This window comes from Physella acuta, unplaced genomic scaffold (assembly GCF_028476545.2).
Source record: "Physella acuta isolate Inbredline_101_S28 unplaced genomic scaffold, ASM2847654v3 ptg000915l, whole genome shotgun sequence".
NCBI lineage: Eukaryota > Metazoa > Mollusca > Gastropoda > Physidae > Physella > Physella acuta.
The window spans coordinates 341,445-365,492 of NW_026732432.1; the positions used below are offsets into that span (position 1 = coordinate 341,445).

Consider the following 24,048-nt stretch of genomic DNA (forward strand, 5'->3'; position numbering starts at 1 on the left):
CAGGAATACTGTAAACTTAAGCTGATATGATTTGATGTTAACAGAGGGCAAATCTGTTTCAAAACAAGGGGTAACATCATAACTTGGGTCTCAAAATTGTAAACTTACAGAGAAAGTTGCTTTTAAACAAGCTGCCCTTTGTTGGGTAGAAATCTGGAAGACTTTGATTACAGAGTGTTACCCTTTGGAATATTTGTCATTGTTCAGTATAATTCACACTACAAGACAGTTCTAGAGGTGCTACATTGTTCAGTATAATTCATCCTGTAACTACTGTATCAATACTAGACATGTTCTATTTTTTACTATAATTCAGCCTATAAAGTAAAGTCCATCCATGAAAGTAGCAGGTCAAATAGTCAATTAAAATACAAGAAGTGGATGTAGAGAAATCAGAAACTTGGGACAATCACTGGAACCTGGTCATCCTAGAAATAAAATAGACGAAGAAAATAAATTATTGATCACCATAATTTACTACATCTAGAATTATTGATAGCAAGGCTACAGAAGTTAAGTATGAGGAGAAAGGGTAGAAAAAAAATAAACTGATTTTGTTTCTCTTTTATATTAACAAGTAGTTTTTACAGCATAATTTGACTTAAATGTATTTTTACATTAAAGTTAGTTAAAATATCAGAAATTTGATATATTATTGGGCGGATTAACCAAAAGCCATTTATATTTCATTAACTACCGTAAATCTGCTACATGATGGTGACAAAAGTTGTTTTCTTACTTAACGACAGTTGAATTCTCATACAAGTCATCCTCTGCCAAACTTTCTCTGTTGCCAATGGTGTGGAGCTCCTGTCCAGGGGTTCGTTTGGGTGGTGCGTTAAGGTAAAGGTCATCGCTCTGATCCTCAGTAATAGTTGTAGTGGGTGGCCGTGGAGGTGGATCCCTTCGTCGTGGTCTCTGCCACCTTTTAGTGATCCTGTGTTCGGACGTGCCAAATGAACGTTTGGGAACGACCGGGCGCTTGACAATATATGGGGCAGCTCGGTCTGGAACCTGCGTTTGCTGAAATTATAAAATAAAAGATTTTTTTGTCAGATATTTTTGTTTCCATAACAAAGTAACTGATAGCCGAACAAATACCATACAGTTAAATTTTTATGGAAACAATAATGTTTAGTGATAACTCTACTTAGTATCGACACTAGTACTGATTTCAACTGGTAGGCCTATAATTACCGAAGGTGCCCCAAACCTTCAAAAATTTTGCATTTTCTTGGTTTGGTGTCACCCCACTTCCTTAACTATTATATTATTTTAAATAGATAAAAAATTGTTTTGACAATACATTTTTAGAATTTTTTTATTGGGGGCTCACCCCCTAAATGTTGAAACCTGGTGCTGACCACACCCACTATCCCCACCCCCGACTTTCAGGCTACTGACTCTCTTAAAACAAATGCCAAATGTTTGATTCTTAAGATTCCTGTAATAAATCAAGCCATGCTTTAGGTTTACATTTTCATCAAGGGGCTGTTGTGGCACGTAGAGATCATCATCATTATCATCATCCTCGTTGTGGCCATCAACTGCATCTCCATTAGCCCCAGAATTAGATGCACCAGGTTTAGCAGTTCTTAGTTGGTCAGATGCCACTGGCTCATCGTCCTCTGGTTAAACATGAAAAATTGTTTTTTTTTATTAATATTTCTCAAAAAACTCTTTATTACACATCTTGTTATTAAAAGTAAACCAAATAAACAATAAACACAATTTTTTTAATAGCATAAAAAAATAAAAAAAATACAACTAAAAGAACTTAGACAAATTCCAAACCTTCAACAATAATGTTTTCTGAGTCCTGCAACACATCAACCCCAAAGAAAATGGCTATTTGTGAAGGTGCCAGTTTGTCCAACAAAAATATTATTATTCCAAACAGTATGCAAATCAGGCCTAAAAAATGGGCAACGGGCAGTAAGTCTTTGTGAGAACAATCAAATTAACTTAAATTTGTGTTATAAAATATTGTTATTTTAATAAAAATAAAATGTTTAAACTGCAACATCAATGTTATTTTTACAAACAAAATATCACTTATCTTATAAGTAAAATTATAGAATAAATGTAAGAAGCAGAATAAAGAAAACACTATCTAACCTGTTATGAGACAAACCCAGAAGGAACCACCATAAGAAAATTCCAAAATATCTTTGTCCGTAAAGGGGATCTTGAGGTCATTCACATTGCGGAGCGTGGCCCAAATGATGTTGGAGGTGACCATAGACAGACCAGTGAGCATCAGGAAATAGGCGCCGTACCGCAGCAGCACACAGAACAGGATGTTTGCTAAAATCCATAAGGGGAACGCCAGCCTGGGGACACACATTTACTTGAATAGAATATAATTTTATATTACAACACAGGGTCATGGTCCATAAAACATATGGAGTTCTTCTGTTTCTATACCCTTGGCTAAATAGAGGACTGAGTTCTATACAGTTTGTTCAGCAATCTTTAGCTATATTGCTTTGTGTAAGGTACTGATCAGAGCGGAGTGGATTCAGGCCTGCACTACAGACATGGGAACTGAATTTGAGACATGAGGTTAGTAATTTTGTGCCCTACCCCTCAACTGTATTGTATAATAATAATATTCATATAAGTTTTAGATATCACATAATTTTTCTCATCATTTCAAAACCCAATATTTACCACAGAAACTACCACACTTACCATAGCAAGATGTAAGTACCACACTTACCACAAAATAAGTACCACACTTACCACAGCAAGCTGTAAGTACCACACTTACCACAGCATGATGTAAGTACCACACTTACCACATCATAAGTACCACACTTACCATAGCATGATGTAAGTACCACACTTACCACAACATGATGTAAGTACCACACTTACCACATCATAAGTACCACACTTACCATAGCATGATGTAAGTACCTCACTTACAACTGCAAGTTATAAGTACCACATTTACCACATCATGATATAAGTACCACACTTACCACAGCATAAGTACCACACTAACCATAGCATGATGTAAGAACCACACTTACCACAGCAAGATATAAGTACCACACTTACCACAACATGATATAAGCACGATACTTACCACATCATAAGTACCACCCTTACCACATCATAAGTACCACCCTTACCACATCATAAGTACCACACTTACCACATCATAAGTACCACACTTACCACATCATAAGTACCACACTTACCATAGCACAGAGGCGTAGCGACCCTTCCCGGCACCCGGGGACAAACTTTCAATTTGCACCGCCCCATCGAACTTTTCATTTGCACCCTCCCCTCAAACTTTTAATTTGGCGCCCCCCCTAAGGTCGGCGCCCGGGAACATATGTCCCCCCCCAGCCCCCCCCCCCCCCTCGCTACGCCTCTGCCATAGCATGATGTAAGAACCACACATACCACAGCATGATATAAGTACCACACTTACCACACCATAATTTAAGTACCACACTTACCACAGCATGATGTGTGAGTACCACCCAGCTTGTCTGTAGTGCCTCCCCCATCTGATACCTTCACCATCAATTGTAAAGTACTCAGCAATCCACAGGATGGGCAACGGCAAACCCCTTAACTGGGCAGCTCTGTATTGTTGATTGAACCTGCCAGCTGTAAGGGAGAGAACTGGGACTATCATGACAATTCTAAATAGTTTAAAGAAATACTATCAGACAGCTTGGTATTATTTAAATATTAATGTGTGTTTTTAAATATAACTTTTTTTAAAATATATTTTAACAATTTAATCAAGTAGTTAATATTGGATTAAAGTAAATACATTTTTTTTGTCTAACTTTAATACCCAATAGCCAACATGGAATTAAGTGGAATTTGTTTGTTTAAAGTGGCAATGGACTTAAATAGTTTACTGGAGATACTTTGATGTGTTAACACTGACTTAAGTCAATTTATTAAAAAAATTATTTAAAGTTGTGAATACCTAGATGTGTGTGAGGGGGGGTGAGGGGGGGGGGAGGAATTGACCTCATACTTTGCAAAAATCCCGTATACTATGTACATGTCCTTTGAGTGAAAGAAATAATCTATCCATGTAAATCTACAACAGTCTTCATATGTCGAGCATAATACTGCACTAGTTGAGGACTTCGGACTAGGTGAACTTAGGGAAGTCAGGTTGACTTTTTCATTGGCTCCAAAATTAATGGGGAACTTAACAGTATATAAACAAGGCTTTAAACTTTTGAGAATGTAATTTTTTTAAATGTAGATTCTAGTAACCATGTAAAATTTTTATAAACAGCGTGTACTTACCAAAAAGACCAAAACCAAAGTTTATTAACAAAAAGACCAAAACCAAAGTCTACTTACCAAAAGGACCAAAACCAAAGTCTACTTACCAAAGGGACCAAAACTAAAGTCTACTTACCAAAAAGACCAAAACCAAAGTCTACTAACCAAAAGGACTAAAACCAAACTACTTACCAAAAGGACCAAAACCAAACTACTTACCAAAGGGACCAAAACCAAAGTCTACTTACAAAAGGGACCAAAACCAAAGTCTACTTACCAAAAGGATCAAAACCAAAGTCTACTTACCAAAAGGGACCAAAACCAAAGTCTACTTTCCAAAGGGACCAAAACCAAAGTCTACTTTCCAAAGGGACCAAAACCAAAGTCTACTTACCAAAGGGACCAAAACCAAAGTCTACTTACCAAAGGGACCAAAACCAAACTACTTACCATAAGGACCAAAACCAAACTACTTACCAAAGGGACCAAAACCAGTCTACTTACAAAAGGACCAAAACCAAAGTCTACTTACCAAAAGGACCAAAACCAAAGCGGCCCTGCAGACCTTCCCAAGAAAAATTTTCATTGTAATCAATGGTTTCTCCTTTAATTTGGTCTTTTTCACCTGTGGCAGAAAAAAAAATAGAAATATTGATAAGCTAAGACGGTGTTATCTATGTTTTAATCATTGAAAATCGTTTTTAAGTTTTAAACAAAGATTGTTAAAAGTTGTTAAAATCTAAATAGGGTTGAGGCAGTTCTAGGGTGTAAAGGTTTAATTTAGTCTAAAAAAAAGATTTCTCAATGCGTCCATAAATGCCGTCACGTTGTTTGTCGTTTCTTACTCTCTTTCTCCATTGTCACAGATCGTCACTAAAAATCAGAGCCTTCTCCTCCCCTCCCCCATCCCCCCCCCCCCTCTCTCTCTCTCTCTCTCTTCCTGTGGCACCCTAAACATTCTATAAGAACAATAAGAACAAAAGAGCGCCACATTTCGGTTTTTTCTGTAAGGGGATTTAACCAGGCTATATTGATTTTACCAAAAATATTATTGGTTGTTTCCCCTAGCTTAAAATAAAATGAAATTAATAAGTTTAACTAAAATCATTAATGCTGACTGAAAGTTTTAGCAATGTCGGCTCAATAATATTGAATTCATTCTTCAGTTTTCAAAGTAATGTATTAAAAATTAAAATGTTAAATAAATTTTATACTAAAAATGTATAAGTGTGACGTTATGCTTTTAATACTCCCGTCATACATCGTTACTAAGTTCGACTCCTCTTTAAAAAAAATGGTTATCATGGAAGGAGGCAAAAATTACCCACCACCAGTGCCGGCGCCATGTTATTTAGCGCCCTAGGCCGAGCATGACAAAAATTAGCCTGATGTACAGAGGGTAAGTACCCTGAAATCTTTGTTGAAACTACCCTCTGTTTTTCCCATAAAATACAAACATTATATAGGGAAATACTACTGGTCAGTTTTGACCCATTTTACATATTTTTCCCGGACATGGCGAGTTTTTTGTGACACCCCTAGGCGTTCTCCTACCACCTCACAAAATTTCAAGGGGGTCGTCGGGCAAAAGTTTTTTTCGTAATAGAACCCATATAAGGCGCCGGTCAGTCGAGGTCAGTTTTGACCCCCTCTACGTAGACTTGTTGGCCAACCGGCACCGGCTCTCGTGTTCTATCGCCCCAAGGCACCATCGTGCCAAATTTGACGCGCCAGCGGCGCCGGGAAGGGCTCTATCGGGCACCCAACAACTTTGCTTTATATATATATAGATTATACGTTCAACACCGAGTGTTGCAAAAAAAAAATTATGACTTTTAAAAATAAAATATTAAAAAATTATTATAGTTTTGATTGAAGCTGAATAGCCGCATCTTGACATCAAAAGAGCCGCATGCGGCTCGCGAGCCGCAGGTTGCCGACCCCTGCCCTAGGCAAAACTTATTAAAAGCGCCCCCCCCTCCGCAATTTTGTTCGTGCCCCCATATTATCAGAGACATAGGGACCCTTCCCGGCGCCCGGGGACAAACTTTCGATTTGCAACCCCCCCCCCCTCAAACTTTCGATTTGCACCCCCCCCCCCTCAAACTTTCGATTTGCACCCCCCCCCCCCCCCCACCCCTCAAACTTTCAAATTGTTTTTCAAACCCATTTTGCGCCCTTACGGACAGCGCCCTAGGCGACCGCCTAGTTCGCCTTATAGGTAGCGCCGGCCCTGCCTACCACCCACAACAGGATGCCCAGAGGCGTCAATCCATTATTCTCCACCCACCCAACTTCCGTCTCATCCAGCACTTCTCATATTTCGACTCACCTTTCAGTGTGATGTTGACGCCCCTGAACCCAATATTGACACCAACGTCGACCTTCACCTCTTGACCTGTGCCCGCCTTGTATTTTGTGACTGTGTTGGTTTTAGCAGTCTCCCACGTCATAGAAAAATTACTCACTGTTGATAATAAATAATTATTTCGTTAAAAAGCCAGTCATTGTTTTTCTTTAAAAAACTTTTTTTTTTAAATATAGAATAATAAGACTTATACTAGGCCTTCGATGCGTCTTTTTATTGGCTGCGAACTTGAATACTGAGTCCATAAAATACAAATGGTACTATAATAGAAATAGCACCATATCAAATATTTAGTAAATTATATGCGAGAAAAATGCAAAGGTATAATAACTCTTACCTAATATAACAGCGCCTATGTACAGGCTTGTGGTAATACGTAAAAATGTGAATATTTTCTGAGGACAGAAAACAAAATATTAATTATGTGCACAGTCGGCCAAAACTCTATTTTTAAAAGTTACTTTGTCATATATCGTCCCCCTAAGAAAAGAATGTGACATCGTTATAGACAACCCCAAGAGAAAATGTATGTAACATCACGTTTCGTATCAACCGCCTCCCCCATATTGGCCATCGTTGTTAAAATGGTCTTATCCACCTTAAGCGTAGTCGTCATTGATGAATTCCTATTCCCCCCCCCCCCCCCCCCCCCCCACCCCCAAGATCAAAACGGTGGTACCATAAATCGTGTCTCACTTAAAAAGTGTTATTTCCCCTGAGTTACAATATCTGAATGTTGACACCAGTTGTCTGAACTGATATGAAATGTTCATGTATGAATATATTCGAACTAGTCTTTGTCGGTGTTGTAATGATGTCTGGTTATGGTGGTGTATTAGTGTCTGAATATAGTGGTGTAATGGTGTCTGCGTAGTGGTGTAATGGTGTCTGGGTAGTGTAATTGTGTATGGGTATAGTGGTGTAATGGTGTCTGGGTAGAGTGGTGTAATGGTGTCTGGGTATGGTGGTGTAATGGTGTCGGGGTATAGTGGTGTAAAGGTGTCGGGGTATAGGGGTGTAATGGTGTCTGGGTATAGTGGTGTAATGGTGTCTGGGTATAGTGGTGTAATGGTGTCTGTGTATAGTGGTGTAATGGTGTCTGTGTATAGTGGTGTAATGGTGTCTGGGTATGGTGGTGTAATGGTGTCTGTGTATGGTGGTGTAATGGTGTCTGTGTATATCGGTGTAATGGTGTCTGGGTATAGTGGTGTAATAGTGTAATGGTGTCTGTGTATAGTGGTGTAATGGTGTCTGGGTATAGTGGTGTAATGGTGTCTGGGTATAGTGGTGTAATGGTGTCTGGGTATAGTGGTGTAATGGTGTCTGGGTAGTGTAATTGTGTATGGGTATAGTGGTGTAATGGTGTCTGGGTAGAGTGGTGTAATGGTGTCTGGGTATGGTGGTGTAATGGTGTCGGGGTATAGTGGTGTAAAGGTGTCGGGGTATAGGGGTGTAATGGTGTCTGGGTATAGTGGTGTAATGGTGTCTGGGTATAGTGGTGTAATGGTGTCTGTGTATAGTGGTGTAATGGTGTCTGTGTATAGTGGTGTAATGGTGTCTGGGTATGGTGGTGTAATGGTGTCTGTGTATGGTGGTGTAATGGTGTCTGTGTATATCGGTGTAATGGTGTCTGGGTATAGTGGTGTAATAGTGTAATGGTGTCTGTGTATAGTGGTGTAATGGTGTCTGGGTATAGTGGTGTAATGGTGTCTGGGTATAGTGGTGTAATGGTGTCTGGGTATAGTGGTGTAATGGTGTCTGGGTATAGTGGTGTAATGGTGTCTGGGTATAGTGGTGTAATAGTGAAATGGTGTCTGGGTATAGTGGTGTAATGGTGTCTGGGTATAGGGGTGTAATGGTGTCTGGGTATAGTGGTGTAATGGTGTCTGGATATAGTGGTGTATTGGTGTCTCGTATAATGGTGTAATGGTGTCTGGTTATAATGGTGTAATGGTGTCTGGGTATAGTGGTGTAATGGTGTCTGGGTATGGTGGTGTAATGGTGTCTGGGTATAGTGGTGTAATGGTGTCTGGGTATAGTGGTGTAATGGTGTCTGGGTATAGTGGTGTAATGGTGCCTGGGTATAGTGGTGTAATGGTGTCGGGGTATAGTGGTGTAATGGTGTCTGGGTATAGTGGTGTAATGGTGTCTGGGTATGGTGGTGTAATGGTGTCTGGGTATAGTGGTGTAATGGTGCCTGGGTATGGTGGTGTAATGGTGTCTGGGTATGGTGGTGTAATGGTGTCTGGATATAGTGGTGTAATGGTGCCTGGGTATAGTGGTGTAATGGTGTCTGGGTATAGTGGTGTAATGGTGTCTGGGTATAGTGGTGTAATGGTGTCTGTGTATAGTGGTGTAATGGTGCCTGGGTATGGTGGTGTAATGGTGCCTGGGTATAGTGGTGTAATGGTGTCTGGGTATAGTGGTGTAATGGTGTCTGGGTATAGTGGTGTAATGGTGTCTGTGTATAGTGGTGTAATGGTGCCTGGGTATGGTGGTGTAATGGTATCTGGTATAGTGGTGTAATGGTGTCTGGGTATAGTGGTGTAATGGTGTCTGTGTATAGTGGTGTAATGGTGCCTGGGTATGGTGGTGTAATGGTATCTGGTATAGTGGTGTAATGGTGTCTGGGTATAGTGTAGCGCACGATTGTTAGCCCGATATTCTAACGGATAAAATTTCGTATGTTTAAAAATAGTCTTTTCATGTAGAACATCGTATTTCTGGCATCCGTGTGAAGAACTCAAGGTTTCAAAATGAAACCATGAATTCTTTTCTCTAGTGTGTAGTCGGTTTTCATAGGTTGGTTAACTCTTAAGTATTAACTATTAAGTTTTTAAACTGCTAGCCCATTGTTTCCCCACGAACACAACCGGATGTTTACAGCTGTGTTGTAATGTACTGACTCAGCCCACGGCCAGATCCTTGATGAAACTTAAAGTGGACGTTAAAAAAACACTCAAAGCAACACGCTACACACCAGAGCGTTTGGTTGTACAAGTGACCAAATTTAAGTCGGCCGACTGAACCCGCATTTTATACATATTTTAATGGGTGTTCAGATATTTGAGAAATTTGATCGGACAACCAAGTATGTAGCGACGGCTGCTTCGCTGCTGGACAAGAGATTTTTTTAGTCTTTTCTCCCCCCCTCCCTGGACGAAATAGACGAAATGTTTTAAATAAACCCTGGAATTGGACAGATTTCAATGCAAAAAATAGAAAGTCGAAAGACTACACCGGTAACCCAAGTAGCCTAAAAACTAATGCATGGTATCATGCGTATATCCGTAAAATTATAACAAAAGACATGCTATTACTCTACTACAAGAAGTGCAAAACTCCTTCATTGCCCAGTTTTAGGATATATATTACTTTTCGAATTAACCCTAACCACAACCAACCAAAACCGAAAGGACAAACGCAAACATAACGCAAACACAAACCCAAAAAAACATAAACACAAACTTAATGCAAATATAAACGCATAGTACTCACAGTCTGGCCAGGGGCGCCGGCGGAGCTTCCTGATTCAACTTAGTTAACGACTATAATACCCCAACTTATCCATAGTCTATTGCACTCAAATAAACGAATGTAGGCGCCTTAGCGCTCAAGGAAGGCCCTGGTGCCAAATAGCACTCTGTTGGGACGCCGGAGGACTTCCTGGATTCGATTTAGTGAAGGACTATAGTAACCCTTCTAATCCATAGTCTATCGCACTGTTTAAAACAAACTTAGGTGCCACAGCGCTCACGGGAAAGCCCGGGACGCCAAATAGCAGCCTGTCGGGGCGCCGGAGGAAGCATTGGTTTCAATTTACTGAACGACAATAGTAACCTTTTTTACCCACAGCTTATCGTACTCTTTAAAACGAAATTATGCGAAATCCTTAGTCTATCGCACTGTTTAAAACAAACGTAAGCGCCACAGCACTCACGGGAGGGCCCAGGGCACCAAATCGCACCCTGCTGGGGCGCCAGCGGTCGCGCCTGATTCAATTTAGTGAACGACTATAATACCACAAGCTTATCCACAAACTATATTTTTTTGTTACCTCGGGTACGTCCACCCGGCCCGCCCGCCCGCCACATACAGAAGTGAACTTTATATAATAGATTTTATTACCTCTTTTCCAACAATGCCAGGAATGATTATGTAAAAAGAAAAAGCCAATATGGCAAAGCAGAAGATCAGACCAGAAGTTAGCAAGTCAGCCTCCCATGGAATGTGAACAGCATCGTAAAATGTTGGCCCGCCATTTGTTCTGAAGGCTTCGAACGCCATCTTTAATTTTGGTTTCTCCTTCCAGACCTACAAGAGTGCAGAAAACATTTTTTGTTAAAATACCAGATGAATAAAATGTATGTTTTGGTATTGCTGCTTTGCCTCACTTAACTTTGGCTTCAACTGAAAGAAAATGTACTGCCCTGTTACCCCTTTCCATCGTCACAAGTCATAACAAATTGTCAGATCCCTCAAAGCGATATAATATTGCAGCCCAAATGACAGCGATTATTTTAAACTGCAATTTTTTTCTCAAATTTAAACAGATCTAAATCAGCATTAAGCATAAAGATTCAGTTATATTACGATATTTTTAAAAAAAAAGTGTTTAAAATGTGAAATACCAAAAAAAGTATTCAAAAAAATTATTTTGGGAAACTATGACGTCATACTCTCTACCCCCCCCCCCCCCCCCCTTGGCGTGTGACGTTATTTATGAACGGCTCCGTCAGCTTAAAACTGCATGTTGTTTTAGTAGCGATTACAACTCCTTATGCCTTATACCCTAAATTTGTTTGTGTTATTTTAAAACCAGGAATTCAAAAACTGGGGGGGGGGGGGGGGCGTGGGAATTCCCACTGATGTAATTGATTGTATCGGCGCACCAATCCGCTTCCTTGTTTTGTGGTCACGGGGTTGAATGTTAAAAGTTTTGACAATTTTTGTGTTGGCAGATGAGAATCTGAGGTAGGAGGTCGGTCGTCCACGGGTGATTTTAGGTTAATTTTCACCTACCACCCACTAAAATCTTGCCCCCCCCCCCCTCCGTCACCCCCACCCCCACCCCCTTCACTCTCTCAAAAAAAAACTTAAAAAAAAAACACATTGATTTCTTTCTCAAATATTTTCTTAACATTAAGTATATCAATTGATTTGCGTCACAAGGGGTCATCCATAAATAACATAATGACGTCACGCTTTTTTGACAATTTTTACCTCCCCCCCCTCCCCTCCGTCACACGTCGTCACAAAAATCCAGACCCACCCCCCCCCCCTAAAATGACGTCACACCTCAACCTACAACCCCCCCTCAAAATTGCAGTTGAGTCTTTTTAAAACATCGATATTTTTCTAAAATCTTGTCTAAACTATTACAATTTATTAAAACAGTTATCTAAAACGCGGAATAACGTCTAAAATTCGTTTTCTAACATTGCTTTTTTATAATGCAAAAATGTGACGTCGCAACATCTGAACCCCCCTCCCCCTCATCACACATCGTCACAAAATTACGGACCCCTCCCCCCCTACGAGTGTGACGTCATTTATGGATGACCCCCAATTAAAAAATTAAAAACAGAAATGATGAAGGCTAAAATTTTGGTTTCCATCAGTACCTTATACGATTCAATAGAGTGTCGTCACAAAATTAACACCCCCCCCCCCTCCCGGGAGTGACGTAGTTGATAGAAGACTCATTAAAAATAATATAATACAGTTCAGGTGAGATGTAAAATCAAACAAGCAGCGACGTCAACAGGATTTGTTGTTTGAAGGGTTCTATGCGGATGTTATTTCTCGGATGTTTTTTTATCGGTACACAGAAGCGACAATAAATGGTAATGTTTGAATTGAGTTGGGTGAACGATTTACACAGTGTAATGTAGGCTATCAGTGTTTCTTTCAGACAGTTTTTTTTTTTGGGGGGGGGGGGGGGGGGGCTTACACTGATCGAAGTGTATATTTTGTATTTAAATTTATTTTATTTCGGGGAAAGAACATGCCTGAAAGAAACTCTGGAATGTATGGGTTGATTTGGAGACATCACGATTTAAGGGGCGTCATTAAACGACGTTAGATACCTGGCGATGTGAGGGGGGTGGGTGTACATACATGTTACGTTGGGTTATTTGTTGTTTTTTTTTTTTTTTTTTTTTTTTTTTTCAAGAAAGAAATGCTGATAAACATATTAGGATGATTTGTTAGAATTATTATTTTGAGGTGGATGGTGTAACTTCGTGACGTCTTTGTGTGTGTGTGTGTAGAAAAGGGGGGGGGACTTCTTATTGCGACGATATAGATGAGGGTAAAACTTGCTAAAATAGCGTGATGTTTTCTATAAACGACGCCTTAGATGAAGTTGGGTAATAGTTGTCTTCTTATAACGATTTAGCTATAGACTAAAGTTGGCTACCCCTCCACAAAATCCACACCCTAAAGGATCATAAATAACATCTCTGGGTCATGTATATTTTTTACTAAGGTTTGTTACAGTAATTACAATTATTCTCCGTGTTGTTTTTAAACTGTTATTTGTAACTGTATTAACTAAGATCATAAAGAAAGAATGCTGTGGGGTGGGGTTAAAAATCTTCTAAACTCCTTTAAAATGTCAAGAAAAAGGAAAGTTATAGATGATAATAATTAATTACACGTACTAAGCTTACGGATAAAGTTATAACAGCGTTTATATAGTCTACTTTAAATTTTCCATCAGAACCACAACTATTACAAAAAGAACACAAAAAATCTGTAAATCTACAGGTCTTCCTAAATTAATGTCACACTTTTCAAAATAAATTTGAACCCAATTCTCTTTCTATGGTTACATATTGTCACAAATATCCCCCTCCCTCTTAGATGAAAATATATACATAAAGATCTAGATCTAGGCCTACACAACTGGTTAACGCACAAAGGCCAACAAATAAAGTTAAAATTCTCAGTCGGTGGACTAGACTATTTGACTTCCTGGTTAAAATACAGGATAGAAATCAAACGTTATTTTGCATTAATTAAATTTTATTTCTTAAAAAAAAAAACAACAAATCAATTACGCACTAATATTTAAATTTTAAATTAGTAGATCATGTTAGAAATAATAAAAACAAACTAATTAGTAATGGTTTATTATAAAGCAGCTTTGATATAGAATTGTACTGGAAATTACATACCCGAATAGCTTGCAGACGACAAAGTAAATAACCGTACTTGAGACGTGTTCTCTCCCTTTATCAGACGGAGAAACCCGGCTAAGGGACTCAGTTCCTAGTTATTTATGTCCCTTTGCGTGACTGACATTGCACATACTAACTCGCGTCCTGTACTGTACGCCGGTATTTTAATAGTAAAATTCGTCAATGCAGAATTTTCTGTTTACAATCCATAACGCACAGAGCTGGGATTTCATTGGCTGCGTTAAGAGATGAAGCACCTAAGTGTTTTAATTTTAAAACATCCGTCACTGGTAGGGCTGACACTGTGGTGTGTTTGTATGTGGTTAACAACTTAACATCAGCATACAGCACGTTTAAAAAATTGAGAAGTGTGTAACACAACCGCGCGGTTTTTTTTTCTTCAAGAAAACACACAGAAATTAGAAGCGAAAAGAGTATGTTGCTTTTTGAGAATCTATACATGATATAAAGATGATTTTTTTTCAATAGCAATTACTAGGTGTTTTTTTAAATGAAACATTTTTTCTTTATTAAAAACATGACATTACATTTCATACAATTTAATTTTTTTCTTATATTATTGTGCATAGATTATTTCTTGTTTGTTGGCGTTGTTGTTGCGGTGCTATCATTGAGGCTTGCGATGTCTGATTGCGTCTTTGCATTCTGTGACGTAGCAGTCGTAGCTAGGTCTTCAGTGGCTTAAGTTGGTGGTACTGAGGTTGTTTATTGAAGTGAGTTGAGGTGTGGTGGATTTCATGGGTTTGTCTAATGGTATGTGGAAGAGCACTATTGGCAGGCTTGTTTCCTGTTTGGGACGATTATGTCGACAATTAACAATCTTTCCATAATTTTATGTATTAGAAAAAAGTCACACTTCTTATCCCTCGTTATTTTCTTTGACGCATCTTCATAAAAGACAGCACCTTTCTGTGCGTGACATCATAAGTCGACGACCGCTAAAGTAAAATACACCAACAAATCCAACGAACTAGTATGATCAATTTAAATACATCCTTCACTCTTTCGTGAGGGACAGCAACAGGTTAACCTTTGATTTTAAGAGACCTAGTTCTACCAGTAGTAAGGACCCTGCCAAATTCAAAAGCCTACTGTTTACATTTGCTTTAGTTAGATCTTTGGGCATGCAGGCTATTAAATTTCAAGCGTAGATGGGTAACGCAGAGGGAGAGTAGTTGCAGAGGAAAGGACAAATGCTTTCGCCAGTTCAACTAATGATTCTTCTTCTTCTTCGTTCTTAATTATTAGTGTTGAAGGGGATCGAGATTTATCTGCCAGTGTGGTTGAACTTGAGACTGTTCGAATTTATCAACCATGAGCTCTTTGCCGACTCGACCACGCCTCCAACACAATTAAGCGTTACGTGTCAACTGGTTATGCGCCATTGAGGCCATTGACTCTGATTTCAGCCTGCTTTTCTTTTTGGATTTGCTTCCATAGCCTTTGTCCAACCAAGAACAAACACAACAGCAGTTGTTTGATTTTGGAGTTGTCTCTCCTAGAAGAGTGGCTGTCCCTAGATAACGAGCCTCATCTGCCCGAGGGTTCGAACTCGAGACTTTTCGGTTTAGCAACCATGAGCTTTATCGACTCGACCACGCCGACCCCAACTAATGATTTATTTAAGTAAAATATTTTAAGTTGACGATCCACAGCAAAGGGGGGGGGGGGGGGTTGATACCATGACGTAAACTTGCTAACAGTAGAGAAAACAATGCTACATCCAACATTAATAATAACCGACTATAGATAAACATCACTACTATTAAGTGTGCACAGCTTAAAGCTACCTTCTGGAGGGGGAACCAAGTGGTTGTAGAATGACATAAACTACAACATTTTCAGAGGGAAATTTTTTTAGCGCAATTTCCATTCTGGAGAATTGCGTTTATTAACCCGTCATTTCTGGATGGATGGATGGATGGATGGATGAATGTGTGTCCGCAGCTTTAAGTCGTATCTCCTCCTCAACGAAGCAATATCGATGACTAGTTCCAAAAGCAATTATGTTAAGCAAGTTACGAGGATGAACATAGGCCATAAAAATTCCGGGTTTCTTTCATGGATTTCCCAGAAAAGCCAAAAAATCTCGAAAAAAGCAGTTTTTGGCCCATATCTCGGCAACCAGACCACTTAGCGACTTGAAACATGTACCAATCGATTCCTGTCATAATTTAGAACAATATTGCCGAAGAAAGTTTTCAAAAATATTCTCTCGTTCGGTCACAAATTTTAAAATTACATAAACACCTACAAACCGATTGTTCTTCTAGCTTGAACGCACCCCAACATTATACGTCAGAGCTATTTTTAGATAACATAAGGAAATTGCGCACAAATGTCACTAGACTTTTTTAATTAACTTGTTTTTTTAAATTTTAGTTTAAATAAGATTCACAAATCAGGTGTAGATTGTTAATTAAAACATGTTACTGAGTAATGCTTACTTCCCTTTTTACTATGTGCCAATTTACCATAGGCTTACACCAATGTTTTCTACAATATTTCATGAGGACAATATAACAAGCTAGTGAACGCATTTCTTTCAACCTGAACTAAAATAACACACTGATGACATAAATGTAAACATACAACATACATATTGTTTCAATATTTTATTGTAAATTATGGCACAATTTGTCTATATTTAAGACAAAAATTCAACAAAAGCCAAAAACAATTTTCATTTCATAACAATTATTTATTACAATTTTATGTTACTTAATAGTAATTTAGCATTTAGAAAGACAGAAACTTTGCAGTGGCAGACAATGGGCAGAGGTTTAGCTAAACAATGTACATAAACATTTTTTAAAAAGGTAACAGATCTTTATAGTTTGAAAATTTGAAAAGATCAACTACTATTCACCATTTCATTATTCTTTGAATAGGAAATTTAAATTTTTTTTTTACTTCTTTCTAATCTATACTTAACAGGAATTACTTTTTAAAAGGTGTAATACTATATAGCAGGAGATAAATTGAAACAATTGCAAACAATTCTACCAAGGCACCCCCATGCAGTACGCACTAACAAAGGCACACAAATAGACAATGGTAAAAAAATGTGTTTCATCTAAAATCAGGGGATAAAATACATGTGAAAATACACGGGGTTAACAAAAACAAACCCTAACATACATTGCACTTTTAGTCGAAACAATAAATACTAATGGCTTTAAGTATTTAATAATCTTTTCCTGACTAGCGGTTTAATTGTTCATTTGTTTGAAACACAAATGACCTTTACAGTGAGAATTATTAAAATTGTTCATAAAGAAAATCCCTATCTTATTTGTGTGGTGTTACATAAACTTACATCAACAAGTATTAATGTATACATAAACAGAAACAAAATAATTTGTTTTTACATCAAAGCTTACCCTTATGTGTACATAGATGGAAATAAAAAGTGATTCACACAAGAACAGCAAACAATACTTCAGTTTAAAACTTGCAGGTAACATCTTAAGTCCATTCTCTCCAAGCACAATTAGACTGTATTATCTTTTTTGTTTAACTAACCAATGACCAGCAGGAACCATAACCCACTATCATGAGTTGGACGGCAGAGTTCTCTTTAAATACCACAGGGCAGAAACACAATCACAGTGATCCTGAAATAAAAGTTTAAGCCGTTAAGTCTTATGGTTTTTATCAACATTTTGTGTTATTACATTTTATAACCTTGCAATGTCGTTCTTCATTCTTAATTGTGGTGTTGGAAGAGATTCCCTCCAACACAATTAAGTATACGTGTCAACTGGTTATGCACCATTGACTCCAATTTCAGCCTGCTTTTCTATTTGGATTTGCTTCCATACCCTTTATCCAACCAAGAACAAACTACAAGGCAGCAGTTGTTTGATTTTGCAGTTGTCTCTCCTACAAGAGTGGCTGTCCCCAGCTAGCAAGCCTCATCTGCTCAAGGGTTCAAACTCAATACTTTTCTGTTTAGCAAGTATGAGCAGTACTGACTCGACCACGCTGACCCCCAACAATGTCTTTAAGCTTCAACAGATTTGTGACCCCCACTTAACACATATTGCCAAAGTATCGCCTTGGTAATGTCGGCCAAAACAGACCTGGTCTCATTTTTTGTTACAAATTTTCATGGACATTTCAACAACGTACCTTTTCAAAAATGTATATTTTAATTGGTTTTCTGTTGCCAATTCTACAGTGAGAGTGATCAGACTATAACAACTACATAAGAAATAAGTGACATTTTTTGTGACTTACTTTGAGGAATTTCTTTAATTCTGTTTCATTAATTTCAATACCTGCATCTTTTAATTTGTTGCGAAAAAGATTACTTCGAAGTTTATATGTTTCTTCAAACATGCTAAAAAGAATTTTTCGCATCTGAAATAAAACAAAATACAATCTATGATATCATGTAAAGTTAAAATGAGATCAATGGAATAAAAACCATTTCCAAGAAAGAAATTGCGTATTTTGAATAATATACAAGTTCAGCAGGGGAAATTTATGTAAATGTCTCTTCTTTGAACTAAGAATGAGCATGTTTACAAGAAAATTAATAAGAAACAAAGATGCTGCTGGTGCCACAACTATGGATTTAACCAGATCTCTTGACGATAAACTAGACAAGTAAAAGCACTGTTCAATTTGTACGTTATTTCAAAAACTAATAAAACGGAGAAATAGGTTAATTTTACGTGTGGTGAAATACGATTACAAAATATAGGATGAGCAAAAGACTAAATACCTGGTCAATTCTTTCATTTCCTGTCAAACATGCAAACATTGGTTCTGCTTTCCGGCTTGGTGGCCACTAGTGAAAAAAATTACATCTTTTAGCACTTTATACAAGTGATAATGCCAGTAACTACACTAACAAAAGCCTATGTGTGGCTAAAAACAACCAGTATTTAAATATTTACTAAATATAATTGACTATAGCTATTTATTGTATATCAAAAATATAGCTTTGCCCAAGATTCATAAGAGGTTTTTCTTTATTACAAAAAAAAAATCCTCCCTTATATTCTAAAAAAAAGTAAAAAATTTTTTTTTACCTGGTTTTTAATTCTTATTCCCCCAACAGCTGTGACAGCGTCTTCAATCATTTTGTCAGACACACCAGAGTTAAAAACATGAGCAGAAGCAACCCTCGCCGTATACATTGACATCTTGCCACGCAATTCAGACATACACAACGTCGGACACTCTGATAGTGCCCCTTTCACAAACTTTTCTAGTTCCGCCATAATTTTAGAATTGTTTGTGCAAGTTTGAGAATCGTCCTTTGAATCACATCCATTTGAAATTACACCCTGAGCATGAATGGCACCATTTATTGGAATGTCTAGAATATTCCGGCAAGCAGGACTCTCCAATATTTTTTGTTTTTCGTGATGAAATTTGTCATGGTGATGAGCCTTGTCACCCAGTGCATCGACTTCCATGTCACTCAGATCAGATTGGGACCGCCCACTCAGTGTTCTTTTACGAGGAGAGCGACTAGAGAGACGTCTTGTTCTGTGTCTGTCTGTAGGCTGCTGGTTCATTAAAGCCATTTCTAATTCTATTGTATGAATAAATTTGAATGCATTTATTATATAAGTTTTCATTAAAGATATCAATAAAACTATTGACTGAAGAATAGTTTTAGTTAAAAATAAAACAACATAAAATCATTAACAGTAAGATTGCTGGTAAGTGGAACAAAATCACCTTCATTAAAACAGAGAATAGATTTAAAAGCCATAAATACCTAAAGCCTTCTTGTCCCCATCTTTAGGCATTTTAAAATGCTGAGCTAATGTATGGAATGTTAATGCCCACTTATTTCTTTGTCTTTGAACTATCTCAGGATGTCTAGAAATGAAAAAATAAAGAAAACAACTAAATAATCCTTTTAAAAAATCCTGTTGAAATGTACAAGATTATATTTTAAAGCTTAAGAATAGTTTAATCTCAACTTAAATTAAAGATTAAGAACTTTCTTATTTGGTAAAGGTACATTTTGTCTACTAAAAAAAAAAAACCACTATTACCTCTCACAGAAATCCCTGTCATAGTCATACAAAAACTCCCAACCACTTCTGGCTTTTAACCTGGACAATTTTTCAAGAATTTCTTTCACCTCATCAGAACGCAGCTGTAAAAAAAAACAACAGATTATGTGGGTATGTTTACTGCATTGGAAATACTAAATCTCAATAAATAAGTGTAAGTTAGAAAATAATAAAAAAGATAATCCAAACAATGAAATGTATAAAGCAAACAGTCTTTAAACAATTATGTGTAGGAATAGAATGAATTTTATAAGAGTACTAGACACTTTATGGGACAGAGTGGTCTAGCGGTAGAGAGCTGGACTGCTAACCCGTAAGTCTCGAGTTCGAATCCGGGTTCAAGTCAGTAGACCGTCCCTGAGTCAACCCAACTCTAATGGGTACCTAACTCATGTTAGGGATAGTAAAGGCGGCTTGGCATAGTGCTGACCACACTATCTCTTCATGTGCCGAGGTCACAGAAACAAGTGAACCCTACTTCATTTGCCCCATAGACCGTCAGATTTGAAAGGGAAACTTTACTTTTTACTAGACACTTTGATGGAAAAATTAAAATTAAATATCACAATACTTTGTGTTCATTTTTAATAATAGTTACAATAACACTTTATACTCTTAAACATTTTTTTAAAGAAATAAAAGGTAGCATCATTACTACAAAAAAACCAACCTGTACTATAGAGGAGATATCCTTTCTTACAACGTGTTTATTATGTGTAAACTTCCACATCTGGGAAAAAAAAATTACACGCTTTATTCCTTTGTCAATGTCTTCAGATTTAGTTCTACTTAAATAAATAAATTAAGTTGAAAAGATCAACTCCGCTGCAAATAAAAGCTATAAATGTTTATCAGTGTTCATGAGTGTCAATGTCAAATTTTTATCACATTGAAAGGGTGACCATCACAATAGTTTTTACCTTCCCATCAGGTATCTATCTGATGATAGAAACGATCCTTCATATTCACATTATTTTATTTCAGCCTTTACACAGGTAAATTTAACAGGCAGTAGCATAATAGTTAAAATGTAAAATTCCCCCCCCCCCCCCCCCCCCCAGAATGCAGACTTGGATAGTTTTAAATACATTAAGTGTTACCCATCATGTCTCTGCATGTTTATTGTAACATTAAAAGAACTTACAGCATAATCTCTAACTCTCCTCATTAGCTCAGGGGACACTGTGCTGTGTGATTTCTTTTTGCGAGACAGTTCTTCTTTATCTTCATCTGGATACAGCAGCTCGCTACAAGATCACAGGATAAGAACACTTCATGACAAATAACATTAAAATGACATCACAGAGTAAAAAAATAAAAACTCATACAAATCAAATTTCCTTGACCAAAACATTGGTGCATTAGCCCCATTTAACTGTCAATGTGCATGCTTTGTGATTTAGAATAACAGATTCAACAAAACTAACCTTCCAACAATGAAATGTGTTTAACAACTACACAATATCAACAAAAACCAAATGAACAAAACCTCTAACTTTTAACAAACATTTGTTTAACAACTACACACTAATAACAAATCCCCAACCTTAATACAGCTTCTATGACAACAAAAACTATATTAAGCCACACGTTAAACAAATCAAACCTTTTAACCACCCAGCATCCTTGAACTAACACAGCCATGCCCTGCAGAGATCTAAGAACTGCTTGGTGATCTGTTCCAGGTGCCAGGAAACTCATCAGCTGGTTGAACCGTATCACTTTCACTGTGTAATTAAATAGTAATCTTATAACCTCCACTGTGTAATTAAATGTTAATCTGATCACAAAACAATGTTACCAAAATAGGTACGATAAGGGTGTATAAAATATGAGTAGCATTAGCAATTAACTATAAGCTAAATCTAGCTAATGTTTCAAACATTTGAACAAACAGATCCGTAATTAAAATCAATTATATCAAATATTAAAAAAAAAACCAAAAAAAAAAACCCCAAAGCTTACCATTAATCAATAAAGCCCTAATTTGATCATTTAGATCAAGTTTTCTAAGCTCATTTAGTGACAGCACATTGTCAGGCATAGCTGGTTTCTCACTGTAAAACATTAATTTAGATTCTTGTTCAATAAAAGAATGGACAGTAACAAGTTAAATCATAACCATTAAAGTCAGGATTTAACACACACAAAAATTGCTGCCTAATAGCTAACATATTAAGAAATAATTTTTAAAAAAAAACTAAAATTAAAACATTCTACAGGAATGTAACACTAAAATTACATAAATTGCCAACTTGAAAAACATTTTACAATTATAAAGTATCAAACAATTGTATATATATGGTACCTTTTGTCTTCACTGGATGGTGGAATAAGTGCCTGTAGATACTCTTGGGGTGAGATCTTGAACTGTGAAACTCTTTGTGCATCAGATGCATGTAGCTGTTGTCTTTCTGCTTCAGCCAAACCAGACTGAAATGGTAGGGTGTATAATTGTAGCAATGTAATCTGCTAGAGTAAAAGCTAAGTTTAAATGTGAAAAAGCTTATATAATAGTGTCAAGTATTTGGAACATTGGAACACTGCAAAGATTCTATTTAAAAAACCTATCACGATTTTATATTGTAATTTTAAGACTGAATGTAGTCTTTAGAAACTTGTACCATATAAATATAATATATATGCAATATCAAATATTATTGTTAAACTAATAGAGTAAATTAATAATAGTGAAGAAAAATAAATGAAAAATATTTAGACGGTTTAAGACTTTTTAAATACATTTCTAGCTGATAAGAACAAAACAGTTTTAATGAAATTAATGAAGTAGTTAATACACAAATTGATTTAAAAAGATAACATACCTCGGAAGTGTGAAAAGACACATTTATCCACCTTTCCTCTTCCCTCTTCTGAGCAACATATTCATAGCTAGCCATCCTCCTTGCTTTAAACTCCTCACTCTCACCCCTGGAAACTTTCATATTTATAGGTGTGGCTTCTTCTTCAGCCTCATCTTGTGATGATTCACCTTTAGAAAAAACAACAATAGTATGCTTCTTTTTAGGTGAAAGTCCAAAGCAAAGCAGAAAAAAAAGTTAAATACAAATAGTGTATACCTCCATCTGCAAAGCTTGTACTAGCAGCTTCTGTTCTGTGCCTTGTATCAGCTTTATCCAAGTAATCAAAACCTGGTCTCATTTGTACAGCTGCGCTCATTGGAGTTAAATGTAGTTCACCTGTGTAGAGAAGATAGGAAAAATTGTTCCACAAACTAACAATGAATACAGATAACATCCAATCTAATAATTTTAAAAAATTGTTAAAAATTGGAATTTTTTAAAATTCATTTATGATAAATATTATTCTCATCAAAAACACACACAAGAATTTTAGCAAATTAATGAGTAATGTGTAAATGGATGATAAAATTCAATCAAATAATACTCACCGTCCTTAAATAGACCTATGGCATACTGGCAATTTGTAAATGACTTAACATAAGGCTGGCATGACAAAACTATTTTGTCCATTTTTGAGCTGAAATTGTAGGATAACAATATATTAACATTTCAACACAGTAGTACCTCAACAATATCATAGTTAGTTGAATGTAAAACAATATTATCTTTTTCTAATTAAAATCAGACGTAACTAGAGAAAGACATACCCAACAAAATAACGATCAGCAGAACTTTGTGGAAGATTACCATCAACATTAAGTGCAATTTGTTCTCCTTTACTTGTAGAATAATTCTTGCTGTATGGATCCAATGCTAGCTCCATTTCTACCTGTAAATTTCATTGTGGATTAATATACACATTTTAAAAACAATATACTTAAGCGATTAAATTCTAAACCAATGATTTTTGGAAATATCAATGATGGATGAAAATGTAAAGCCAAGACATTTACCCTTTTTTGTTGTGGTTTGACTCGAGCACTTATATGATCAAAATGGCTGTATCCCATATTTTGTGGTCTAAGTGGATACTGTGAGAAAATTTACATTGGGAATAGTATCACAATTGAAAAACAATTTAAAAGGTTTATGTAGACTTAAGAATAAGTAGATAAGCATCATTTAATATTTTAAAACTAACAATAGGGCTTACAATAAACTTTTAATAAAACAATTTAAGAGAACTACCTGCATAAGATAAAGATTTTCAGACAAGCTTTTTGATAAAAACACGT

The 24,048-nt window shown here is 36.8% G+C and overlaps 2 protein-coding genes across 5 annotated transcripts; both read right to left on the reverse strand.

Annotated features, from left to right (window-relative positions):
• Window positions 1–325: 325 nt before the first annotated feature.
• Window positions 326–14,074, reverse strand: LOC131953275 (dual oxidase maturation factor 1). Of its 4 annotated transcripts, none has more exons than XM_059316393.1 (11): window positions 13,822–14,074; window positions 10,769–10,954; window positions 6,978–7,035; window positions 6,605–6,739; window positions 4,805–4,897; window positions 3,477–3,630; window positions 2,119–2,333; window positions 1,795–1,914; window positions 1,477–1,628; window positions 740–1,014; window positions 326–428 (listed from the first exon to the last, which is right to left on the reverse strand). In XM_059316393.1, exons 2-11 carry the CDS (start codon window positions 10,925–10,927, stop codon window positions 410–412), a joined length of 1,380 nt encoding a protein of 459 aa, XP_059172376.1. In that variant the 5' UTR covers window positions 10,928–10,954; window positions 13,822–14,074; the 3' UTR covers window positions 326–409. The 4 variants fall into 4 exon arrangements, with proteins under 4 accessions (XP_059172376.1, XP_059172375.1, XP_059172373.1 ...); XM_059316392.1 differs by having other exon boundaries at window positions 740–1,023; window positions 13,859–14,073; XM_059316390.1 differs by having other exon boundaries at window positions 740–1,023; window positions 13,822–14,072.
• Window positions 14,075–16,523: 2,449 nt separating this feature from the next.
• On the reverse strand, window positions 16,524–24,048 carry LOC131953281 (DNA-directed RNA polymerase III subunit RPC5). Its single transcript, XM_059316402.1, has 17 exons — window positions 24,002–24,048; window positions 23,767–23,844; window positions 23,521–23,642; window positions 23,302–23,390; window positions 22,970–23,089; window positions 22,715–22,881; window positions 22,198–22,322; window positions 21,855–21,946; window positions 21,496–21,616; window positions 21,034–21,136; window positions 20,560–20,619; window positions 19,869–19,972; window positions 19,586–19,689; window positions 18,888–19,396; window positions 18,578–18,643; window positions 18,088–18,210; window positions 16,524–17,462 (listed from the first exon to the last, which is right to left on the reverse strand). Exons 1-17 carry the CDS (start codon window positions 24,005–24,007, stop codon window positions 17,400–17,402), a joined length of 2,052 nt encoding a protein of 683 aa, XP_059172385.1. The 5' UTR covers window positions 24,008–24,048; the 3' UTR covers window positions 16,524–17,399.

Excerpts from the sequence above, each read along its gene's own strand:
- LOC131953281 (XM_059316402.1), bottom strand. Across the intron at positions 22,882-22,969 it reads TACAAGCTTTGCAGATGGAG|GTGAATCATCACAAGATGAG; the intron begins GTATACACTATT and ends TTTTTTCTAAAG. Across the intron at positions 19,973-20,559 it reads ATATCTCCTCTATAGTACAG|CTGCGTTCTGATGAGGTGAA; the intron begins GTTGGTTTTTTT and ends TTTTTTTTACAG.
- LOC131953275 (XM_059316392.1), bottom strand. The coding sequence starts at position 10,927 with ATGGCGTTCGAAGCCTTCAGAACAAATGGCGGGCCAACATTTTACGAT. Across the intron at positions 7,036-10,768 it reads CTGGCATTGTTGGAAAAGAG|AAAATATTCACATTTTTACG; the intron begins GTAATAAAATCT and ends TTCTGTCCTCAG. Across the intron at positions 1,629-1,794 it reads AGAAAACATTATTGTTGAAG|AGGACGATGAGCCAGTGGCA; the intron begins GTTTGGAATTTG and ends ATGTTTAACCAG.